Source organism: Rhinolophus ferrumequinum, chromosome 25, assembly GCF_004115265.2.
Source record: "Rhinolophus ferrumequinum isolate MPI-CBG mRhiFer1 chromosome 25, mRhiFer1_v1.p, whole genome shotgun sequence".
NCBI classification, from domain to species: Eukaryota; Metazoa; Chordata; class Mammalia; order Chiroptera; family Rhinolophidae; genus Rhinolophus; species Rhinolophus ferrumequinum.
Window position 1 is genome coordinate 11,700,514 of NC_046308.1, and position 21,005 is coordinate 11,721,518.

Sequence of the window (21,005 nt, forward strand, 5' to 3'; positions counted from 1 at the left end):
TTGCAATATCTAGTACCTAGCAAGCACTCAATAATCAGTAATTATTATTTCCATCCTGTGGAGTAGCAAGTTTAAATCACCAGTCTAAGTTTACAAGATAAATCTGAAGCATAACCAAGAATAAAGAACAGGTATTTTGTATACTAGTTTAGGTAATTAGATTAGGGGATGATTCAGTGACCTTCCGGTGTGCTTTTCTAGCATCATATGGATCTGTAAAGCATTGCATTAGCCAAATAGCTTAACTTGCTGCTTATTAGTTTAAATAAGACATAGTCCTATTCAGCACTAGTACAAGGCCTGACACAAGTAGATACTCAGTAAATATCTACTGAATAAATAAATGAATAAAGGATATGGTACTACTGACTGCACATATAACCAGTATCAACACAAAATCCAAAGCATTAACGAGACATTTCCAAATATCCATACTTTTACATACATAAAAATTTTGCATTTTAAAAGTTTTCATTTGGGTGTCCTATATACTCTTTGGCATCAATACAAATGAAGGCATGTACAAAAAAGGGTGGGGGATGTAAATTGGTGTAGGCACTACGGAGAACAGTATGGAGGCTCCTTAAAAATTAAAAATAGAGCTACCATATGATCCAGCAATTCCATGTCTGGGTATATGTCCAAAGGAAATGAAATCACTATCTTGAAATGATATCTGCACTCCCATGTTCATTGCAGAATTATTTATAATAGCCAAGACATGGCAACAATCTAAGTGTCTAGTAGCGGATGAATGGATAAAGAAAATACCATTTATGGATATATATATATATATATATATTCCTTCTTTTTTATGGATATATATGTATGTATACATATATATATATCCGTATATAAGAAGGAAATCCTGCCATTTGCAACAATTTGGATGGACCCTGAGAGCATTATGCTAAGTGAAATAAATCACAGAAAGACAAATAATGTATGATATCACTTATATGTGGAATCTAAAGAAACTGAACTCATACATACAGAGAACAGATTGGTGGTTGCCAGAGGCAGGCAGTGGGTGAAGATGGTCAAGGTAAAAACTTAGAGTTATAAGATAACTAAGTTCTGCAGATTATTACGAAAAAAAATGTCTGTAATAATATATGGTGATGGATGTTAACTAAATTTATTATGGTAATCATGTCACAATATATACATATATCAAATCATGTTGTACACCTTGGACTAATACAATGTTTTATGTCAATTATACTTCAATAAAACTGGAAATAAAATAAAGAAGGGGGAAACATAAAAAAAGTTTTCATTTGGGTGGCTTCAATACAAAGGAAGGCATGTATTATTTCAAAAGACAAGAGACTGACTGAGAATTAAAGCAATAGACACCTAAGTGAAGTATCAAGTATTCTTATGTTTAAGCTTTTGAGTACATACTTTGTCTTCCCTAATAGAATTCCTAACAGTTTTTTGTGGACAGGAATCATATATAATTAACTTCAGTATCCTCTCACAGAGTCTAATCTTATACATAGTAGGAACTTAATTACGCTTAAACTACTTAAATAATTGGGTAAGAATACTTCTTGGTTATATAAAATGTATTAATCACGTTTGATTTCACAGTGATAGGATAGAAAGTTGTTAATATCAAACTAAACCTCTCTAAGTGAAGTTGGCTATATCATTTTAAGAAAGGAAATAAAATCATATGTAGATTTTGATATACAACATATAAATATACACACAGTTTCTCATAAAGCAATCATATTTAATCTATAACCAGTTACAAAATTGTCCTCATTTGCCTCCTGAGAAGACAGACCTCACCCAAATTGGAAAAATATTCAGATCCCTTCAACATTACTGGGGTGACTGACTTTATTTTTTGATAGGTATAATGAAATATTTACTTTCTTTTCTTTTCCTTCACATCAAAGTCTGGTACCTCAGCATTATGCTAAGAACTGTCAAAAATGTAATCATAAGATATGCTCTTTGTATTGAAAATGTTTCCATCATTAGTGAAGATAAAACAGTAAATGATGTAAGATACAGTGCACACTGCTTTGCTAAATTCAAAGTCACCTGGGAGTTTGCAGCAAAACAGTAACTGAAATCGTTAGGAAAAGTTGCAGACAGGAAGCCAACTTTACACAGGATCTTGAAAAAAAGGTAAAATCTGAGTAGGCAGAGAGAAGCGAGGAGGGTTTTTTGAGTGAAGTAAATAACACTACCAGAGGAGAAGACTTGAATGAATGTGGTGTGTCTGAGAGACAGACTGACTTCAATAGAGCAGAAAGAATGGGCCAAAGAACATAGGAAATGAAGCTAGATAAGTCGTGTGGGACAGTTTAGACAGGGCGGTGAAAGTCAAGCAGAAGAGGTTAGATTCAGCATGGTGGATAACAGGGAACCAACGAAGCTTTTTGAAAGGGGAGTGACAGGCTGCAAGCAGTAGCCTTTAAAGAAAGTTAATCAGATGAGTTGGAAAAAACAGGGGGAAATAAAGGAAGGCAACTGTGGTAATCCAGGAATGGGGTGATAAGGGGCTGAGAAGGATTGGTGCAGAGACACTATGTATTTCGGAGGTAACATGATGAGCCTTGAGACTGTGAAATTAGGGGCTCCCAGAAACAAGGACGAGACATAGACTAATCCAGAGGCTGCCTACAAGGTCAAGAGGTTGTACTATAGATTAATAAGACTTGGAAATTTCAAACACTAGACATATATTCACGGAACCCAAATGTTTTTCAAGTACGCTTTAACTAGTTTCATTGTTTTGTTTAGTAAATTTAATGCAGGTGCCCCCAAATTTCACATCTGCTTTGCTAACACAGCCCGGAAAATACGCTTATGTAAAAATTAGTTGTTTTCCAATACATAAACAAAGCTAACTGACCCATTACAGGATATGAACCCTCATTGAGTAAGGTAGTGAAAACAGAAAAATCTTCTTTATACTCAAATGTATATTCTTTATTGTCTGGTTCCACAAAACAAACAAAAAACAACTTTTTTTTCTAGCTTATCTAAAATCTTGAGACATAGTCCTGACTATATCTGATGGTGATCCAGTCAGAAGAAAACAAAAAATTCTATGGAGAAAATGAACTAAGAAATAAATCAGCACTTTGCCATGTTGCTTTACTGAGATGTGCTATCAAATTGGGAGGAAATTCTCTGAAGTGAAAAACAAACAGAAAATGTTACTAAAGCTACATTTGGCAGATTAATTTTTTGTAGTAATAATTATTTAAATCTATAGTCAACTTTTCTGCTGCTTCCCCTCTCCCTTTAGAATGGATAGTAGGTAATGTGGAAAGAGGAGTGCTCCCGTGGTACTTTCTAAATAATTCTATTATTGTAACACTGACTCTATTATCAACACATGATTGCATGTATTGTTTTGTATCTCTTCCTATGGTCACTTTCTGGTGGAGCTGTGAATAAAAATTGAAATGTCCAAAAATAGGAAAAATAAATCTATCTACTATTACTCACTGAGCTCTTCCTTTACAATGTGTGGCCAAACTTGTGCTTTTTATACCTGATCTCATTTAGTCCTCATCACAACCTGTGAGGTAGACAGGTACTATGATTATGCCCATTTTACAGCTGAAGAATCCGAGGCTATAGGAGGTAAGGGACTTGTACAAGGTCACAAAGCCAGTAAGCTAGCAAGTGCAGACAGATTCATCTGACATGCTCTTGTTAATCATTAGATTATACTGCCAACCCCAAACAGATGTGACCGAAATAAAAAGAGAGATAAGGGACCTGGACATGCTACTAATTGTGTAAAAAAATTAGGTGAGAGCATCAATTCTAAGAACTTTGTCAGTAATACAAAAGGATAGATTCCTTGACTCACTTCTAACCTTCCCTTATAGTACTGAAAACACTGCACTCTATTCCTGAAGAGTGGGACACTGCAATGAAATGAGAGTTAACTGCCCCCTTATACATCTGGACATTACGATTTGATGGTTTTGACAGGATCTCAATTTGGTCACATTTTTTACAATGCTCCTACTTTGTAGATCAGCCAGGTCAAGACTAACTTGGCTGGCTGGTGACATCAAAAAGCTTTAAAAAGTATTTTGTTAGTAGAATATCCGTGCAACCTATGTAACTCTTACCAGTGACCCTGAAATGGAAACCAACCTTTTAAAGCTATTTCTCAGTACATAAAATACATTCATAAGACACTTCTAAAAATAACTCTCCACTGTAATTCCATCCTTATGCATCTGGACAGAGATGTCATATTTCCTCCACAAAGCTTCCTTTTATGTTGCAACAGTAAGAATCTCAATTTCAAAATGAACCAGAACAATCGAGAACTACAAACTCCTTCACAAGACATGATTATTTTTATTAGTATTTTATATAAATTGCCTAAATGGGACATGTTACATTCTAATTCTGCAAGCAATACTTTTAACTAGAAAGTAAACCATTACAGTTTAAAGTTCTGTCTTCCCTCACTCCTCTTTTTTCTGCTAACACATGGTCTTCTACAAAAGGGTCAGTGTGATCTTTGCAGACTACAGATAAGGAGTACGACCATGGTAAACTAAAGACTAGAACATTAAGCACATGTCAAGTAATACAGAAGTTTAAAATCTGTCATCTGTGTATGAAACAAGCAAACAGTGGGTTACAACTGGTTGTAACTGTCTTAGTTATAACTGTTTAAATAATCGTGTACAAATTCATAGGATGCAGTTAGTAACTTCCACTTTTCCCTCCAACTAGTGGTGTTTTGGAAGGCAGCCATTTAATCTGCAATAATCTGTCATTACTGTAAAGCCCGACCCACTTCCTCTGCCCCACCCCCATTCAAAATATGACTGGGATACATCTGGAGTGCTAATATAACATTCACACATAGAAATCCTCCCTATCTATAAAGACTAAAATTTGCATAATTTGTACTTTAAGTATTTAACATTCATAAATTTTAAGAAAACACACATTCTATGACATCACATTTCAAAGATTACTTGAAAGTTTTAATTTTCTTTTTTATATGTTAGAAAGAATAGAGGCCCCAAATCAGTAATATCAACTGCAATGCTTCATGAATGAAAATGCATCCTATGTACAATTATGTGACTTTAATTTACACATCTAACGTACAGTATTAGGGGTTTGGAAGTCAGGGTTATACACATTTCACTTCAACCCTGTTCCAAGAGCCTAGTGAAGATGGTAAAGAAACTATTAAGGTCATTTTCCTGGTTTATAAAATATTTTGCATAACATACAAACTATGAGATGTTAAATAAAAAATGACCTACTTTCCTACTTCATCTAATTCCATTTTATGGACTAGTGTAATCCCTTAAATTATTACCCAATGGTTATTTTATTTTTATACTTTAATAAGTAACTAACTTTATGTATTAAAAAAAATTATAAAACTAAATAAATATGATCAAATCTTCTGACTTTTGTGTCTCCAAATTTGGTATTACATTCAAGAAATTACTCTGCTTCCTATCCTATTTTCCCCTTCTGTAAAAGAAGAAAAATAGGATGTGGCCTTTTAATTTTTTTAAGATTTCTAAGATGAATAGTATGCCATTTTGAGTAGCTTAATTTTGAAGTACTGTTTTACAGTAATAATATCATCATTAGCATAAACTGCATCATTTAATTTACATGGCCTTTAGCATATTTAAATTTTTTATTTAAAGGACTCTTCTGACAAGATTTTGATATCTTATTTGCAGCTCGGTATTTACCTTCCCCAGGAGAAAGGAAAATATTCAAAAAATTTTGAAAAAATTTCCCACTAATATTTATTTGTAGAATATCAAACTACAAATTAAAATAAATAGAGCATATGAATCCAGTGACTTTTGAGGCTGATTACTCTCATCTGGACTTTGAGCTAAGGCAATAAATATTCACATGAATTTCAAGAGTTTATTAGAAATGTTTAGACACAACCCATGTTTATAATAAAACACTAAATATGAAAGAAAACACCAAGCTTACTCACCGGAGATCTTCTCAAATGCATTTCCTACATTTCCAATCCAACATAGTAAAGACATTAAAAATTCTTTATTTATCTACAGCAATAAGATTGCCTCAGAAATGGCTTTCTTTAAAAAGCTGCCTCTTCATCACTTAGGAAAGACAAAACTGAACTCAACTTAAGTTGTAAGAACACCACCGTGCTATCAGCTCCTTCATCTCCAGAAAGGAAGTTATTATAGACAGTTTTATAAATGAGGCTGAAAGAGAGTACTTCCTGGTCAGACACTTAACGTCAACAGCATTTTTCATACAGCTTTACATTTCTACATTTTGAAAAGCCCTTCCTAAAAATTTTCCTGAATTTTTCCACAGTCCCTACAAAAGAGGAAAAACTTGCTCAAGGTAATCATATGTAAAAATCTACAAAATTCTATCAATGCCTTCCTACCGTTATGGTATCATCTAAATATCAGAACTGGTTATTATTATTGATAAGAATATCTGCTTAAGTTTTCATTTTACATTTATGCACTGTCCATGTCCCCCCACCCTGCATGCTAGCATGAGGTTTCCTGAGACACATTAGAAGGTAAAGGAAGAACTTAAAGACAACTCACCAGTTCCTTGACAATGAAGAAGCAAATAACCATTCACGTTTTAATTTTCAAATTTAAAGTTAATTATCTTTTACATATATATATTTAAATATATATGTATATACTCCTGATATATACATATATTTCTGATATATATAGAAACCTTGTAGAATCCTACTAAGGAACTGCAGACAAAAACAGCGTGACCCCGACGCTGCACATTACTATCGGTATTGCAAGCTTAAGTATTTCCTGTCACAACGCCCATTGGTTCCCACAGGTGCAAGGGCTTATGGGTGTTGCCAATTTACTCTTCCTTTTGTAAGTGAATCACTAAAGGAGATTTCAGATTGGCATAATCAATGCTAAGAACTATTAAAGCAGAATTACCTTGAGCTAATACCAAGAGCCTCCCAAACTAGGTTGATTGTGAATTTGTGAATTGATGATTACCTAATTCAATAGGGCTGGAGAAAATTTATTTTGATCGACTTTCATTACTTTTCTAAAATGCATTATTACTAAGAATATGTGACTTCATTCACCAAATAGTATTAGTTGCTTTCTCTGTACAAAGCACTGTTCTAGGCACTAGGAATATAGTCATGAACAAAACAAATTCCTTATACTCATATACTAACTATCATGATTTCATATGTAATGAGAAAACTTCCAGAAATGCAGAGAATAAAGGAATTTGTATGGAAATTTGGAAAGTCAATTGTAGTGCTCACTACTAAAAAACATTCTAATTAAGGCTACCACCAGAACCTAGTACATAAAAGAACTTTTCCAGAACCTAGTACATAAAAAGGGGAGTCTTTATGTTTTTAGTGTTTCAAACACGCCATGTTGGAGGCAATGGCATATGTTCCAGCAGGGAAAAGGAAAAACTTCTCACCATGAGTCACCAGTGACTAAGTTCTTTTAATTCAGGCTTAAAACTGATTTCAAACCCAATTACTTGTACATGCAGAAAACTGATAACCCCAAATTAACATCAGAAGCTTGATCTGACCAATTTTCAGGGTTAATATCAACATTTAAGACAAACAAGTGAAGTACTTTTAACAAGATAACACTCCTGTACTAAGTTTTATTATAATTTTGGTTTTATTAGTCTTTAAGGCCTAAGGGTCATGTCAGCAAGCTTTCATTAAATTTTGTTACAATGAACAGTTTTCTTAGATTTTAGCCTAAGTGAGACACAATCATTCTTGGATATGTGGTGGGGCGGTAGGAATGGCTTTTATTTGCATTCAATAAAACACATATATAGTAAATCTAAGGCTGCTCAAAGAAAAATATGAAATCCACAGAGTAAAATGTACAGATAAAGTCTATTCTTCCAAGCTATACTTTACTTCTTAAGATTTTACTTCCTTATGTTTAAAATAACAAAACCTTCTTTTGAGCCAACAAATTGGAGAAATTCCAAAAGCCAAATTTATCTATTTAGTCATTCAAAAAATATTTATTGAGCACCTACTACATGTTAGGCATTGTTCTATGAGTTGGGGATACAGCAGAGAATAAAATAAAAATCTCTGCTTTCATAGAACCTACATTCTAGTGTAGAGATATAAGAAAAACAAATAAGTAAAATATTTGGTATGTCAGAAGGTAGTAAGCACTATGGAGAATACAATATGAAAGGTAGGGATAACAGTTTGTGTATTTGTTCACAGTTGCAAGTTGCTTATATCACAAAGTAAGAAAGACCAGTGTATTAGAGCTCTCCCAGACTCTACCTCGGACTCAAGGCAACAACCCACCTTCTGTTGCAAATGAAAGAGAGTCTTATTTCATTTGTTGCTAACACCTGGAGATAGGAGAACAAACTTGCAAAGACTTGAGGTTAGAATCCACTCCTTACTGATAAAACCATCATATAAGGAAACAAAACTAATCCCAAACACATCAGAGTCAACGGTCACTTTAGGAAATAGTACCATGCTGAATACGAGCATATAAGTTTCCACATCCTTGCTACCACTGGCATCGAATTTACCAATTGTCAAGTTCAGAAGTGAATTCTTCACTTTAGAATTATACCCTATTGTCTGCACGTTTTAATTTGTAAATAAAGGAATTTGTATGGAAATTTGTACCAGGAATTTGTACCAGCAATAATTATATTGAAATATTATCTTTGAACTTAAAATAAGTATTTCAATTTAATACGATTCAATAAATATTTATTGAGCAGAAATGAGTTGCAAAACACTTGGTTAGATATGTAAGACACTGTCCTTTTAAAATCAAGAAGATGGACATCTAGGAAGGATAAGACAAGTACAAGGCCTATAGTGTAATACCAGAGAGAATACTAGTGTAATAAGAAAACATACAAAGCAAGTACTTAAGGAATTCAAAGGAGAAAGTTCAAGGAGGATGATCAGAAAAGGCCTCTTGAAAGATGGCTTTGGAGGTAGGTCTGAAAAATGAGGAACAGAAGGCGTTCTAGGGAAAAGAAATGGCAGGAACAAAGATATAGGTGGCAAATCAGGAAGTGCTTGGTGAGTAAGCAGGCCAGTCTGGTTGGGCACAGGAAAAACATACATACATACATACATACATGGATTGTGGGGCAATAGGAACCTAAAACCAGGTTGATAAAGCTACTGAATTAAATAGGCCTTGGAGAATTTATTAAAGGTTTTGAACATGTGAATGAGAAATTCAGAGCCATACTTTAGGGAGAATAAGAGAGCAGCCACATATGTACGAAAGACGAAAAGAAAAGGAGATTGGAAAATTGTCACAGTGCTTCCTCATTAGCTCCTTCTTGGACCATTGAAAGATAAAAAGTGGAAAGTATACTGAATTGAAAAACCGGATCTAGATCACAGTGGTCAAGTCTATGGATTGTCTGCATGACCTTGGGAAGTCACTTACTCTCACTCAATCTCAATTTCCCTAGGTATGAATCTATTAATTATTGTTTTGGAGTCAGGAGCCATGAATTTCAGCAAGTGATTAGATACTGAGAGTAGAGCAAAAAGAGCAATAAAAAAATTGTTTCGGGCCGGCCCGGTGGCTCAGGCGGTTAGACCTCCGTGCTCCTAACTCCGAAGGCTGCCGGTTCGATTCCCACATGGGCCAGTGGGCTCTCAACCACAAGGTTGCCAGTTCAATTCCTCGAGTCCCGCAAGGGATGGTAGGCTCTGCCCCCTGCAACTAAGATTGAACAGGGCACCTTGAGCTGAGCTGCTGCTGAGCTCCTGGATGGCTCAGTTGGTTGGAGCGCGTCCTCTCAACCACAAGGTTGCCGGTTAGACTCCCGCAAGAGATGGTGGGCTGCGCCCCCTGCAACTAGCAATGGCAACTGGACCTGGAGCTGAGCTGCGCCCTCCACAACTAAGACTGAAGGGACAACAACTTGAAGCTGAACGTCACCCTCCACAACTAAGATTGAAAGGACAACAACTTGACTTGGAAGAAAGTCCTGGAAGTACACACTGTTCCCCAATAAAGTCCTGTTCCCCTTCCCCAATTAAAAATATATATATATATATATATATATATATTAAAAAAAAATTGTTTCAAGTGATTAAAATAATAAGCAGCTACTATTTATTAAACACTTCCTATGAGTTCGTCACTGTGCTTGGCACTTTATATAAATGGCATCATTTATTCCTTAGAAGAATCCCATGAGGTATGTATTCTTATTTATAGATGAGAGAATTGAGAACTTTAAAACTAAAGTCACTTACCCAGGACCAGCCAGCTGGCATAGTGACAAAGCCAAAATAGGTGCCTACATGTCTTTGAGGCTTAGGCCCTTTCTCCTTCCAATATATCATGCCGTTTCTTTTATGGTAGATAAATAATGCTAACATTTGTTCTTGTGTTCCAAACGAATCACTGTCTCTTTTACTACCCTTTTGATATTCTAAAAGGTCTAAATGAGGATAAGAAACAAAGTATGGACATAAATATAACCTACTTATTTGCTGATTATTAATTCATTCATTCCAATTCACACTTATCGAACATTCTTCATACTTTGTGCCTGGTCCTATAGTTGGCATGAGGATGCAAAGATAAACGAGACCCATCTCTGCCCTCAAAGTGTTCACAAGCTAGTAAAAGACAAACATATAAACAAGGAACTGGTATACAATGACAGAAGAGGATTTTGCACAAGAGACAATGGAAGCATAAAGGTACATGAAGCAAAATATTATAATTTTGTATCTCAGCTATTACATCTTGACCTAGATCATTTAAAAACTATATTCATGTGATTTTTGGAAATAATTGTGTATTAACACATACATCCTTCAAAAAGTAAAGGCTAATGTTCACAACAGAAGGAAAATTAGCCATGAACTGTGATTCTGTTTTGTGTGTCTACTGCCGAGACTAATTAAGTGCTTAATTTGTTTAAGAATGCATTCTGGGGCTGGCCCGGTGGCTCAGGCGGTGCTCGTAACTCCGAAGGCTGCCAGTTCGATTCCCACATGGGCCAGTGGGCTCTCAACCACAAAGTTGCCAGTTCGATGCCTTGAGTCCCGCAAGGGATGGTGGGCTCCGCCCCCTGCAACTAAGATTGAACATGGCACTTTGAGCTGAGCTGCCGCTGAGCTCCCGGATGGCTCAGTTGGTTGGAGCGTGTCCTCTCAACCACAAGGTTGCCCCTGCAAGGGATGGTGGGCTGTGCCCCCTGCAACTAGCAATGGCAACTGGACCTGGAGCTGAGCTGCGCCCTCCACAACTAAGACTGAAAGGACAACAACTTGAAGCTGAATGGCACCCTCCACAACTAAAATTGAAATGACAACAACTTGACTTGGAAAAAAGTCCTGGAAGTACACACTGTTCCCCAATAAAGTCGTGTTCCCCTTCCCCAATAAATAATAATAATAATAATAAAAAAGAACGCATTCTGCCTTGATTAGTGCCATCTATTGTAATGGATAAATAAAATGTATTTGAACTGTCATAAGCCTTGATTACTACAGACATAAGCCAGTCTCATTAGATAGAAAGTAAAACAAAAAAATAAATATACACCACACGAGTCCTGACTTGATCTGGAAATAAAAAGTTATCCCATTGTCTATCAAAAATAGTGGAAGAAAATAAAATTGAACTCTTTCAATGAGTACTTTGATAACTGACTAATTAAATATTAAGCATAATAAAACATATAAAGGGGGGTTGATTTTGCTACACATCATGTCACTGAAGCTAGAGGTGAAGTGAAAAGGCTCAAACTAGACTCCAGCATGTCAATTCCCTGTTTGGAGCTAAAGCAACATGAACCACACCTCTGTGTTTAATGGAAGTAGGTTTTCCTGAGCATAAAACGTTTATTCCGAGGCATCTTCATTTTCTCACTTACTCTGGGGATGAAAAACGTGTATTTGAGAGTTAGCTGACAAATGGTTAGGAGACTGTTCAGTGTTAACAAATCAAGAAACTGACCCTTACGTCATTCTGTTGTACTATAAAAATAATTTAGAAAGACTTTAAATATACTTCAACGTCTCTATCAAATCTCGTCAGAAAAAATACATTAGGTTGATGTATAAAGCATTTAGGTAACTTTAACAATATATACCTGGAATGATAAAATGTATCAATTTAATTCCTCCTGGTATCATAAAAATTCTAAATAACTGTTTTTACTTTGGTGCCCATAGCTTAACAATGACTGAGATCACATTTTGGCCCATAAATAAACATATCTAATCTATAATTATAGTTAGGTGGATATCACTTATTATTATTTTACTAAGCTGAGTCTAAATTTAAGAAACAGTACCAAAATTTTAATATATCCTTGCAAATAACAAAGCAACTAGTTAAATAGATAAATGTAAGTAATTATAAACTAAACTCCCTATGGTGAAATGCAACTAATTGTACAGTATCCCACAACTCAAAACTACTAATTCGAAACTATTCTCTCTGAGCGACAGGAATCTCTCATTGAAGAATCAAAAAAAATCTGAAAATGTCTTAGGAGAGTCTCAAAACACTTTTAGATGGAAACTTTCTGCCTGTCTGTTTTCTTTTGGTGGGGAGGGAAGAAACAAAGACTGGAGGAAAAGATTATAAAGGAAAGAGGCTTTTCAACAAAGACTCTAAAATAAAAGTACCAATAGTTAGTTTTCATTCATTCTCCTATACTACTGAAACCAACAAATCTGAACACTGGCAAGCAATGAGAACTTTTATTCAAGTTGGGTTAAAGATTAAACCAAATTAGATATCAAGGTAGACTCTGAGATTACAATGGTTTGACTGTATAGGACTAAAGAGGTAAAGAAAGTGTAAAATGGGTTATTGTATTTACTGGGCAGTACTTACATCCTGCTAAACTAAGACTAAGGAGTTTAAGAACTACAAACCAAAAAGAACTTGCAGTCTGTTTTATGCTATAACCATTCATATGGAAGTGTAAGTTTCCTTCTTAATCTCTACTATCGGTTATATTTTTTAATTGAAAAGAAACAGTTTAAAGGAGCATAGGTGTAATAACTGCACATATTTATGGTTCTAGCGTTTTATTTTGTGAAACAAATGAAAATAAATTCTCACAGAATTCCTATCCCCCCCAATAAACAGTTATTGTAGGCCCTTCCTATCACTAAAAATTCTATTCATCTCTGGATCAATATCATAACGTAACATGGTTGCAATGACTGCTGTAGTAATCAATCACTCAGGGGAGTATCAGAACACTTTCTTTTCTTATACGGAAATATACTTAATGTTTTACTTTAAGAAACTACCATTTGTATCAGTCAGAAATGAGCTAACAAGGATGACGAAAGAGCTTATCTGCTCAGTTTTATTACTTTGTGGAATTATTGGTACTGAGATTCCCAATCCTTCTAACACACCATTTCATGTTACACGCACTACATAGTGAATATACTCGTAAGCCCCTTGTAAATAACCTCCTCAGTTAACTGACCCTGTTTTTACTTGAATGCTACCTAGGGTTCTGGAAAAATAAATTCAATGTAAAAAAAATTATACTTAATACATCTTCAATTAATTACAAAGTCTCATAATCAAAATTTGCTATTGTAGCTATTGTATTTGCTATTGTAGTTCCTCTTATCTCCATAACTTCTATTTCTTATGGGAGGACTTCTGGTTGGCAGAATTTTCATAACCACATCAAGTTCCAGTCTCTGAAGCCAAATAAGAAATGTTCTGTATCAGGTAATACCAAATAAAATCCCCAAATGACACATGTCCTCTACTTATTATCATCCTGATGAAGATGACTTCGGTAATTTTTGTCTCAGATTTAAACAAGCAGTTCTATGTAAGCCTTCTACATTATGTCTCTGAGAAATAATGCAGTATTTCTCTCTTCCTCTTAGTTGAAGCTGCTCATTACTAAACATGGGCAAAGGCTTCTGATACGACATATTCTAAACCCGAAACAAAGAAGATATGTAAATAACTGTGAAATGATATAGTTATTACATTCACCATTATTTCCCCAATACCATCATTTTCCAAGTCTGCTTCTATGACAAAGAAACGAGTCACAAAGAGGAGTTAGGAGAAGCAACACACAGAGAAAAAGAGGTTAAAAATTTCCCATGCAAAACTACAACCTGTAACAAAGCATGTGCATTCAAGAGAACATTTGAAAGGTAGTCAGGGCAGTGTTAACATATGCTAAGAACTGTGAAAAACTAGCCTGGTCGTCGGTTTACTTTTCACATCCCTCAAAATAGGAGGCTGCCCACCAATTCCCACTCTCTGTTGCTTTCTTTTATTTGTTTCAGAATTTTAATAGACACACACTTGCCTCCCACCAGGGCATACATACAGTGTCTGGTTTAAACAGGCTTCTCTCTCTCCTTTGCTTGTCCTGGAATTATGCCTAAAGCTTGGTCCTAGTAGCTTCTAGGATGAGAAATCTACTTGCAAAGTGCTGTTCATTTAGCGACTCCAGTATCTCTTCTCAAAATTTAGTTTGACCTTCCAACTGTCTCCAACATATCAAAGTTCAACAGTCAAACTTAGTATGTATTTCTTTAACTCTGCATTGTAAACATTGATACTGATGTGCTGCCAAATCTGAACAAGTTTCTTAGCTGCTTGTTGACCTAAAATGAAAAATATAGTCTATCAAAATAAACATCCTCAGTAAGCCAAAACTGGGTCTCTAAAAGGATTCCTTTCCCTTTCCACGTCTTTGTGATGGGTTGAAGAAGAAGCCCTCGCCAATTTTTCAGGTTCTGATTAAGCTATTAGGCCAGGAAGCCCCTCACTTTCCAGCCATCCACGCCAAACTCTAAGAAATGAATGGGAACCCCTGACGGTCCGGCCGTCTGCCTCTCTTGATCTTTCAAGATCTCGGTGCTTCTGCCCGACCCTCCAGTCCGTGCGTTGTACTTAGGAGACGTTTCATTACATAATCCCTGGTCCACAGAGTAACCCCACGGAGTCACGGGGGCTCAGAATGTCCCACGCCTCACACGCTACCCTTAGGAAGATCGGCTGACGGCGGACCCTGCGAGCAGCACGGTCCCCTCTTCTCTGCGCTGCGGGCTGTGCTAACTCGCCCCGCGCAGCGACCAGGACCCAGGCTCCCTCTCCTCTCTCACGCAGGGCCGGGCACGATCAGAAGCCCCTCTCGCCGGCCCCCCGTTGTCCCGGCCCCTGTCGGGAACCTCCCCCGCAAGATCTGCTGTCCCAGCCCCTCTCGAGGTCCCCTTCCCCTTCAGACCCGCTGTCCCAACCCCATCAGACCGGCCGTCCCAGCCGCTCTCGGGGACCCCCACCCTCAGACCTGCTTTCCAGGCCCCTCTCGGGGACGCCCCTCAAACTCGCTGTCCCAGTTCCTCTCGGGGAACCACCCCTCCTCAGACCTGTTGTCCCGGCTCCTCTGGCGAACTCCCCTCAGACCGGCTGTCCTGGCCCCTCTCAGGGTCCCCTCTCCTCAGACCCGCTGTCCCGGCCCCTCCTGGGGTCCCCTCTCTTCAGACCCGCTGTCCCGGCCCCTCTCAGGGTCCCGCTTCAGACTCACTTTCCCCTGCCCCTCTCGGGGTCCCCCCTCAGACCCTCTACCCCAGCCCCTCTCGGGGATTTTCTCTCGATAGTCCGGACTGTCAAACCCGCTCCTGGAACTCCCCTCACGCGGGTCCTCGCCGACCTCATTCCGCCCGTGATCTCCTCTCCTGGGCTCACGCTGTCACCGCCCCGCGCCCCGGTGCTCTCACCTCAGACCTGCTGTCACCACCCGGGCCCGGCGTCGCCGCCGCCGCTTCCTCTCCCACACTTGTTCCCGAGTCCCTCTTCTGCCGCTTGTCCCCTGGCAGATCCCTTGGTCCGGTCGCTGAGTGCTGGGTCTGGCCGCGCGGAGCCTCCGCCCGCAGTCTCTGCGTCGCGTCCCACTCTCTCACGCAGAACCCCGCCGCCGCCGGGCGCCACACGGACCCTCCCGCGGCCGCCGCCGCTGCTGCTGTCCGAGGTGCGGCTCTTGCCAGGGGTGGCCAATCGCACCCGACTGCGCCGAGCGCGCTCCGCCCCACGGTCTCAGTCTGCCCGCCCCCGGCCCTCGACCACGCCCCCATCTCGTCTCCGATAGGCTCTCTACTGACCTTCCTTGATCGTCGGGCACGGCCTGGGGCCGCATATAGGTACTTGATTGAAGGTGCCTGGGAAGCCGAGCGGTCGATGGCTCCTGAGGATTGGCGGAGTTGACGGTGGGCGGGACGGGGCGGGGCGGGGTTTTTTCGGAGACGGAAGACCTTGCAACTTCAGTTACCCCCTGGCCGGTCTGGGGTGCGGTCACCGTTGTTTGTACTGCGCTGGGTCAAAGTTCGGGCACTCCTCCCTGAACCTTTACTTTTCTTGGGAGACTACCAGAGGTCAAGACCTTCTGGGACTCTCTGGACCACCATGTTAGAGTCTTTGAGGAGGTCCCCATTCTTCTGCTAGACCTCGCACAGCTTCCTCAGTAATTCTGCCAAAAATTAATGTAACATTTATTCACCGAGGACTTGTAAATATTTCCTGGATTTAAACTCTTTTATATCTTTGTCAAGGGAGTTTCACTTCCTTTATTGCGTTCAGCAGACGTCAGTTTAGTGCTCTTGAAAAAAGAAATCTATATACTAGATGCAGACTCTGCACAACTAAACATTCAACACTGATGGGACACATTTTGATAAGTATAAGGACAAAGCTTTAGAAATAATCAGTTTGTGGGTTTTGATCATCATGACAGGCGGAACAAGAACTGTGTGGCAGTTTTAGCAATGTTTTAGCAAGCCTATACAACATTTTTCTGTGCGAACTAATGGGCAAAGTATAATGAACTTTGAAGTGTACACCCTTTGATAACCAGAGACCCATCTTGATCCAAACTGAAAGATGGGGCCTGCTAGGGGTGAAAGTGCATCATGTGACTCAGAACCATTCTTTATATTTTTGTGAAACTGGATATTTTGATTAAATAATATCAGAAACTGAAAACAGCTACCCTCACCCCTAAACCCCAAAGTTTATGGGCTGGAAAATTTAGCGTTTTATGAAGAAATTGTTTCATTTCAAGGACACAATTTGATCTTAAGCCCTGTCAGATGTATATAGGACTTAATTCTCAGAAAACTCCGTCATTAACTCTTTTTTGTGTTAATTCCCACTGACAAAATTTGTGTTCTAAACATTACACATATTTTCCTTAGTGTTTTAAAATCCTACCCCATTCCAATTAAGATACTCCTCTTTGAGTGTTAGGGTATGCAAAAAGGGCCTAGGAAAATGGGGCTGGCAGGACTTGAAGACTAGTTTTGAAGTAGATGTGGCCTGAGCAGTGTGCTGAATGCCATTTTGGGAAGGGATGCAGAGAGATTTCAAGGTGGTAAAACTTAGTTTTGAGGGAACTTGATTTTTACAGGCTTAGAGAGGCTGTCGAAAACCATTATATTAAAACAACTATCAAGGTTGGGTAAGAGAGAATTTTTTTGACTATGTCCTTCTCTAAAGAGTATTTATTAATTAAGAGCTCATTCTACCAATTCTAAAGTTGGCAATATGGAAAAGAAGAAATGGGGTAAGTTCCCACTACTCAAATGTTCAACTGTGTCTATTCATATAAAAAAGAAATGCATGACCATTACAGATGCTATTCGCAATAAAAAAAACAGAAATAAAACATAAGCAAGACAAAAATCCCAGTGTCTTGAAACCAATTAGTAACGAAATCAACTTTTAAAAAATTCGTTATATCATTGAACTCTAATTTCTAAAATGGTGCTTTCTCTGGTCTATGATTATTGCTACCAACAGGAACTCAAGTTGCTCAATATACTTGATTACAAATAATTTTGATGTGATCTAAGAGCATTAAAAAAAAGAAAATGATGTCATCCTTTGGACAAGAGACAGTTCTCTAATCCTAGTTTATATATAGACAGTAGACCTACAGTGAGCTCTGAGAATGAGTCTTATTTAGAAGGAGCTTCAGAAAAATCTCTGAAGTCCTGGAAAGACATCACAGCATTCTATTCTGGAAATTCTTGAGTTCTGTTGGGAGGAAAAATCCCTCACAAACAGAGCCAAGATTTTAATTGACAAGGTAGAAAATAAGAAATGTTAAAATAAATGGGATGAGAATAGGTTTTTTTCACTTTGAGAAGACTCTATGGGGACCTATTCAGAGATAAACATGGTCACAAAGGATCTGAGAAGCGTAATATTGGATTCCACCCCGTCTTTTACACCGTGATCAACTTTACTACTTGTTACTTTTTCTATGGAGACTTGGTGCAACATAAATAGTAGTGTTTCTTTGGACAATCCATTAAACATCTATGGGCCCTTTTCCTTATCTTTTCTTGCTACACACAACTAGACAAGGGACATCTAAATTTGTTCATTAAGCAAAGCTTGTAACACTGTGTCCCCTTCTACTGAGAGGGAATCACATAAATTAATTCATGCAGATATTCAGCTAAGTTCCCACATAACACCTTCCCTAAGTTAGCTTAATAAGTAACTTCCGGTAGGCTAATGTGCCATTTGAACAGTTGAGAGTTGGTTAGCAAGTTACTGAATTGGGGAAAATCACCTTAAAAAAACTAATATTCTAAGAAATATGAGGCAACTGTATTATAGAGGGCCTGGCTCAGAGTCTAAACAAGGCAGGCTGGATGCAACCATTTTTTGTTTTTTTTTTTGGGCAAATGACAGCTCTTTTCTCATCTGTAAAATCGAGAGAACATCATATTGAGTAAACCTATACAAACAGAAATGACTCCCACAGACTGCGGAAATACCATTTTGCTGACCCCAGGATGGAATATCAGCATCCTTGTCTTTATTTCAGTTCTCAATAAAGCTTCATTTAGTCAGGGGAGGAGCCAGGCTCCTTTTCTTCGGGATGATCACGCAAACTCTAGGCGTCTAGGCGTCCCAATCTATAAAGGCATGGATTAATGTCGTTCACCTGCTTAGAGACCACCTCCAACCGCCAAGAGCCCTTCAAACCCTCTACCTCTCAGGTCGCTAACGATTCTCACTTTAGCACTGGTCCCAGGCGCCTCCTGGCGGCTGTTTCCGGAAGTAGCCTCTGAGTTTCGGGGTCCTGGCCGGGGCCAGGTCTGTCTAAGGATTTACCTAAGTGTAGAGACCTCGTCTCCGCCTTTCCCCACTACCCGTTGAGGATTTGACGACGGCGATGAAGGGGCTGGGGTTAATGCGAAGGAGGTGTCTGGCGGCCTCTCCACTCCCTGAAGGATGGCGGAGTCAGGCGGTCCTCGGGCAGCTCGCGACCCGGAAGTCGCCGCCGGCGCGAGGCCCCCGTTGCCGAGCGCGGGCGCGAGGGGCGGAGCTTGGCGGAGACTGGGAAGGGGGTCGCCGCGGCTCCCGCTCGTCAAGTTGGCGGCTCCCTGAGGCGCTGCTAGGCGGGCGTTGAGTGTGCAGGGCGGGTGGCCGCGGTCCCCGGGTGGCGCTCTCGGCTGTTGTCAGAAGCGACATGAGTGCCGCCGGGCTGTTGGCTCCGGCTCCGGCCCCGGCTGGAGCGCCGCCGGCTCCGGAGTATTATCCGGAGGAGGATGAAGAGCTGGAGAGCGCCGAGGACGACGAGCGCAGCTGCCGGGGCCGCGAGTCTGACGAAGGCGCGTCCTTTCGCTCTCCAGGCAGCCCGGAGTGGGGGTGGGACCGCTGCGGGAGGGGCTGAGGCTTTGCAAGGAAGAGGGGCGGGGCGACGTGCGGGACTCGGGGCAGCCCGGAGGGACAGCTGGTCGGAGCGGGGCTCCAGCATGGTACCCCTACCTGTACAGGGCAAGGGGAAGCTCTGGGTACGTTGTACCCTCCAGTTATGGGAAGAAGGCACTTAGGAAGCCGTTGTCACAGCTGCCCCTCTACTCCCCGCCGTCTCTGCTTGTACCTCAGGTCTTCACTGGTTGGAATGAGAAAGCCTTCCATTGCGCAGCCCTGCCTTTTGAGTTCCTGAGAGGGTTAGAGCAAAGCCCACTTTGGCTTCTTGGTTCCCCCGTTGTTCCCCGTCTCCGCTCCCCCACCCTCTACCCCGGGGAAATGCTTCAGTCCGTCAGCCCTACTTTGGGCGGTGCAGTACAGGTTGGTTACAGGAATGGGACCTGGAATCAGGTTTAGGTCTACATGTGGCTCCCTTAACCCAGCTTTTGACTTTAGACAACTTCCTTAAGCCTACGAAGCCTCAGTTTTCCCAACTGTAACGGGGCTTCCGAGCGTAGGAATGAGAACTAAATGAGTTGTGCACGTACAGTAGTGTACTGGTACTTGAAAGCCTGGGACTCAGGACTAACTCAGTAGATGTTTTCACGGGGGAAATAGGCACAACGGAAGGTAGGGATTTGCTTAATGGTGCCCCGGGGTTATGTTAAGTTTCACGCTCTTTGCATCATCATCACTGCCTCTCTGCCTTGCTTTTCAAACTGGGCTTTAGTTTGGCAAGTGTGAGGAAGACTTTTGGAGGGATTGAGGAAGGAGCTGGCTGGAGGAGGAGAAAGGTGAAGAAACATAAAGAACAAGGGAGAAGAAAGAGGAGCTAGAGACCAGTGTATGGGTGGCATGTTCTGGCACAAAATAGGGCTGTGGAACAAAAGCCTAGAGCAGCGAGGCTGTACTGTGGAGTATGTTGTATTCATCTCAGTTCTAAGTGCTGAGTACTGTGGCTGGCACATGACAGGAACTCCGTGAAGGTCTCTTGACTGAAGGAGGGGAGATGGGTTTGTGGAGAATTGGACCTTTAACCGCCTTTAAAAAGGTATCTGTATATGCAGATATAAAGTGGAAGGAACTAACTGCATTTGTTTAAAGTACATTTGAAGACAAGGCTTACCCAGGTATTTTGAATGTGAATCACTTGTCACTTGTACTGTTTCTAATGCCCGCAAGGGGGAGCGATGAAGCCAAAATGGATTTTTTTCCCCCTCTTAGGTAGGGCTGTTGAAATTATGTAGACAC

The 21,005-nt window shown here is 39.9% G+C and overlaps 2 protein-coding genes and 1 long non-coding RNA gene across 4 annotated transcripts in view; 1 reads left to right on the forward strand and 2 right to left on the reverse strand.

Annotated features, from left to right (window-relative positions):
* TAOK3 (TAO kinase 3) overlaps positions 1-6,715 on the reverse strand; it is a 145,858-nt gene extending 139,143 nt beyond the window's left edge. The window contains exon 1 of the mRNA XM_033097872.1: positions 6,585-6,715. The gene's annotated coding sequence lies outside the window, so the exon portion shown is untranslated. The remainder of the gene's footprint in view (positions 1-6,584) is intronic.
* Positions 6,716-18,829: 12,114 nt separating this feature from the next.
* LOC117017439 (uncharacterized) lies at positions 18,830-19,165 on the reverse strand. The gene is made up of 2 exons (XR_004422083.1): positions 19,051-19,165; positions 18,830-18,973 (listed from the first exon to the last, which is right to left on the reverse strand). It is a non-coding gene; the product is annotated as an uncharacterized LOC117017439 (long non-coding RNA).
* Positions 18,972-21,005, forward strand: part of SUDS3 (SDS3 homolog, SIN3A corepressor complex component) — a 35,774-nt gene continuing 33,740 nt past the window's right edge. The window contains exon 1 of one of the 2 annotated variants that reach the window (XM_033097633.1): positions 18,972-19,672. In XM_033097633.1, the coding sequence (XP_032953524.1) occupies positions 19,531-19,672 (142 nt within the window). In that variant the 5' untranslated portion in view covers positions 18,972-19,530. Of the gene's footprint in view, positions 19,673-19,770; positions 19,856-21,005 lie in introns of those variants that run through there. The other variant, XM_033097634.1, reaches the window with a different exon arrangement.